The sequence below is a fragment of the Sinocyclocheilus grahami genome, unplaced genomic scaffold (genome assembly GCF_001515645.1).
Source record: "Sinocyclocheilus grahami isolate Dianchi unplaced genomic scaffold, SAMN03320097.WGS_v1.1 scaffold383.1, whole genome shotgun sequence".
Lineage (NCBI taxonomy): Eukaryota > Metazoa > Chordata > Actinopteri > Cypriniformes > Cyprinidae > Sinocyclocheilus > Sinocyclocheilus grahami.
Window position 1 is genome coordinate 208,286 of NW_015505562.1, and position 4,140 is coordinate 212,425.

At 35.5% G+C, this 4,140-nt stretch overlaps 1 protein-coding gene across 1 annotated transcript in view; it reads left to right on the forward strand.

Moving 5' to 3' along the window:
• Positions 1-4,140, forward strand: part of LOC107549894 (disco-interacting protein 2 homolog A) — a 132,008-nt gene that overhangs the window by 80,285 nt on the left and 47,583 nt on the right. The window contains exon 2 of the mRNA XM_016231080.1: positions 3,228-3,299. Coding sequence (XP_016086566.1) covers positions 3,228-3,299 — 72 coding nt within the window. The remainder of the gene's footprint in view (positions 1-3,227; positions 3,300-4,140) is intronic.

Sequence of the window (4,140 nt, forward strand, 5' to 3'; positions counted from 1 at the left end):
TAAAAAAAAAATATATATATATATATATAACTGTATTGCTATTGAATGATATTGATCATAAATTGGCTGATAATGGATTTTTTATTAACTAATTTAATTAAGTACATGTCCATTTCCCCCTTTTTTACATTTATATTACTTATGCCATTATCTAGCATTCACTTAAGTTCTTTAAAAGCGTGAATAATTTCAATTTCTCAAAATGAATATCCAAGTTTCATACTGTATATTATAATGTTATGATGCCTAAACTTGTAGCATTTAACATAATCAATTTTATATTTTATTTTTCTTTATTTGTTTAGATAAAATAGTGGCAAATTTTAATAACAGCCATTTATTGGTAATTGGCCTTCACATGAAAAAAAATATATCGGCTTATAAGTATCGGATACTGATTGATTTTATTTATTAAAATTTTTTTTACTTATTTAGACAAAATAGTATAGAATTTTAAAATCAGCCATTTATCGGTTATTGGCCTTAACATAAAAAAAATATCGGTTTATTGGTATTGATCAACTGATTTTAGCTTTTATTTTTTATATAGGCAGTGTTTACTTATGTAGACAACATATTTTAAAATTTTAATATAATTTATCGGTTATCCACCTTAACATGGAAAAAAATATGAGCATATCATTATGAGCTGATTCATTTTAGTTTTAAGAATTTTATTTTTCATTTATTCCGACAAAATTGTATATAATTTATCCGATAAATAGAAAAAAAAATGTATTATCGGTAATGGCCATAATGTTACTATTGGTGCATTGTGAGATGCTCTGTTTCTCAGCACTGCATTCTGTACATATACTCCATTTTCACTAATCTGTGGCCCAACACTGTGGCCTGGGTGAGCTGAGGTCTCCTGTAACAGAAGGAGGTAGTTCAGAGAGGTTGTGTAGGCAGGAGAATAGCCATCCATTGTGTATTGCACCACACTCTGTGTTTGAGCAGACAATGCATGCGTCAGGTCAGCTGCCTGAGCTCTGCTACAGTAGTGCATTGTTTGCATGATCCACATCTCGCTCTGGAGACAGTAGACCTCTCAGCTCTTGACGGTGACTCAGGGGCATCTGTACACACTGGCGACAGTGTCTGCTGATCACACCTCTGCTGCCGCCCGCTGAAAATCTCAGTCATTCCGCTTGTCTGTGAACTCATCCATCTTTCTCAAAGACAAGCCTTGTTTCTTGCTTTCGGCGTCAACTTTGGCATGTCTTTGAGGTAAAATGATAGGGTTTAGTGGCTGTTGTGAACTGCAGGTTAGCTGTGTTGATTGGCGACCCAGCTGTTTGAGTGGTATGTTTTCCCAGCACCCCCTTTCTGGTGATCTGTGGAGGTTTTTATCATCTTTTCTGGATGGCTGGGAAAGGCACGGGGAGGGAAATGTGTCAGAGACTGTTTGGGGGCCTCACTTTTCTTTAGTGGTGTCAGTCAGCAGGGCCGTGGCCTCCACGCTGAATCAATATGGCTTTTGTTGGAGGAGAAAAAGCTCCTTTACAGGCTTGGATCTTGGAGGGAAGCAGGGTGATGCAGGATAACAAGAGAATAAGCATCCTGACACAAGGTTTCAACATTCCCAAACAGGATCAATGTGACACATTTAGCAGTGTTAATTTTCAATCCTCATCTTTGATTTTCTCACAGCCACAGCGCATACTCCTACAAACCAGTCAACGTGACCTGATTGGTTAGTTCACTTGGGGTTGTTCATTGATTTCATGCTTATTTGGCCTGTTTTATCATTATAATGTCTGATCTTGGGTTTCATGTCAATAATCCCAGCTGTGCGCTTGGTATAATAACTGTCAGACATCCCATATACTCAGACCCCATCACACAGACTCCATCCATCTATCATAGGAAAGACTCAACTGACCATGACAGTCACAAATGGGACAATTTTCAGCTTTATATTTGGCTTCCATATGTTTTCATCTCTCATATGTTTGATTTTCAGTGTTTATTTCCTCTTCATGTGATTGAAGAGTAACTGCAGTGTGGCAGGCTGAGGTCTGCCCGTGCCATTGTGGTGGCATTACTGATCGGAAAGGTCTCCATTAGTTTATAAAATTGCATGTGTTCTCAGACAGCCTGTAATTATGCCTGTTTGTATCAGAGCCCAGGCTGCCGTCAGCAATATCTGCTGGTGGAATAAACAGGAGGAAAATCGCTCCAAGTGTGTCAGTAAAATTATATTTTAATAACTATTCATAAAGTTTGGAGTAAAAATGCAATAATTCTCAGCTGATTTATTAAACATCTGCTAGAACTGACTTGCGCGGTACATTAAAATTAATGTGTTTAGGTTTGAAGGTTTGTTTTAGACTAGTACATGCTTCCTAATTCTCTTCTGTTGAATAGTATGCTGTTGTTCGAAAGTTTGGTTTTGGTAACATTTTAATGTTTTGTATGCGCAACAAGACTACATTTATTTGATCAAAATACAGTAAAAACAGTAATATTGTTACAATTTAAAATAATAAAGAAATCCCTTAGTTTTCATTTTTTATGTATTTTAAAATGTAATTTATTCATGTGATGCAATGCTGAATTTTCATTCTGATTTGCTGCTCAAGAAACATTTCTTATTACCATTTATGTGCTGCTTCATATTTTTGTGGAAACTGATGCATTTTGTCATGATTCTTTGATTAATACAGTATAAGTTCACAAAACAGAAGTGCTTTGAAATAGAATTATTTTGTAACAATGTAAAAGCTTTTACTGTCACTTTTGATCAATTTAATGCATCCTTGCTGAATAAACATATACATTTCTGACTTCAAACCTTTGAACAGTAGTTCATTGGTTATCTATTTTATTTGATGTAATGATATTTATGTGTCCTGACTTTTTGTTTCACTGTCTGTCACCAAAAGGACCATGCTGGTTGGTTGACCAGCTAAGTTAACACTAATTTTTATAAATTAAAATATTTTTTTGTAAAAGGATGGTTATAATCTCAGGTATGAGTGCATATTGAAAGCCTCTGTGATATTTGTGTTTGTGCAGCCAGTTTGCAGTGCATTGCTGTTACTAAACGGCAGTTGGGTGTTTACGGGCCGTGCGGAGCTCAGCGCACCAGCGGGCTGGTGAACTTTCTCTGTGCCCTGCTGTGCCAGGCTGATGGGCTGACGCTGAGCAATGTGATGCCAGCTTTTCAAACACAGAATACATGATTCATCACAATCCCTTTGTTTCTCGTTCTCTCTCTGTAGGTGACATCACACAGAAAGGCTATGAAAAGAAAAGAGGGAAATTATTGGCGCCCTACATACCCCAGATACAAGGTAAACAACTCCCTCTCATCAACTGTAAATCCACTGTTTAATGAACTATTTTAGCAGACGGTGCATGTCTAGGTTATAAAATCTTCACCCATCACCTCTTTGACCTTCGTGAGAGGTCTACATTTTACTGCGGTCTGGATTGATCTGAAATACTTGCATGGTTTCAGTACTGTCAAGGATACTCTGAGCTAATGGAAACAATGTGTGTGTCTCTCTGGGGAATAGCAGTTATCCATGCTATAAAACGAAAATCTAAGTGCAGGGTTCAAACTGCCTCAAACTCTCAATTATGTGGTGTGTGTGTCTTTTTTGTTTGGTTTAGGGTGGCTAGCAACAGCCCATATATCCAGGCATGATATGTCTTTTCAAATGCAGAATATAGATCTGACAGTTATTTATGGTTCCTTGCTCTTTTCATGTCTTTTATTGGAAAGAGCAAAATGAAAATGCACCTAAAAATGAAAACGATGCCATTATTTACTCATGTTCTCCCAACTAAAAAAGAATCAATAAATAAAATCAAGATATTCAGCAGAATGTTCACACTGCTTGTTTCCATGAAATGAAAGAGGTTTCCGAGTATTCTGTAGTTATACAGTTGCTTTGTGTGAGGAATAGACTACATTTTTTATTTTATTTTATTTTATTATTAAAAGAAAAACTTGCTATCTGACATTGCTCTAAAATCTTATTCATGTTTGCATACAATATATTTTTTTTAACTATCACGTTATCGATTCTGTGACCTGCCACATTTGAATAATTTTTTTTAATACAAATATATACTGTATGTATATATATATATATATATATATATATATATATATATATATATATATAT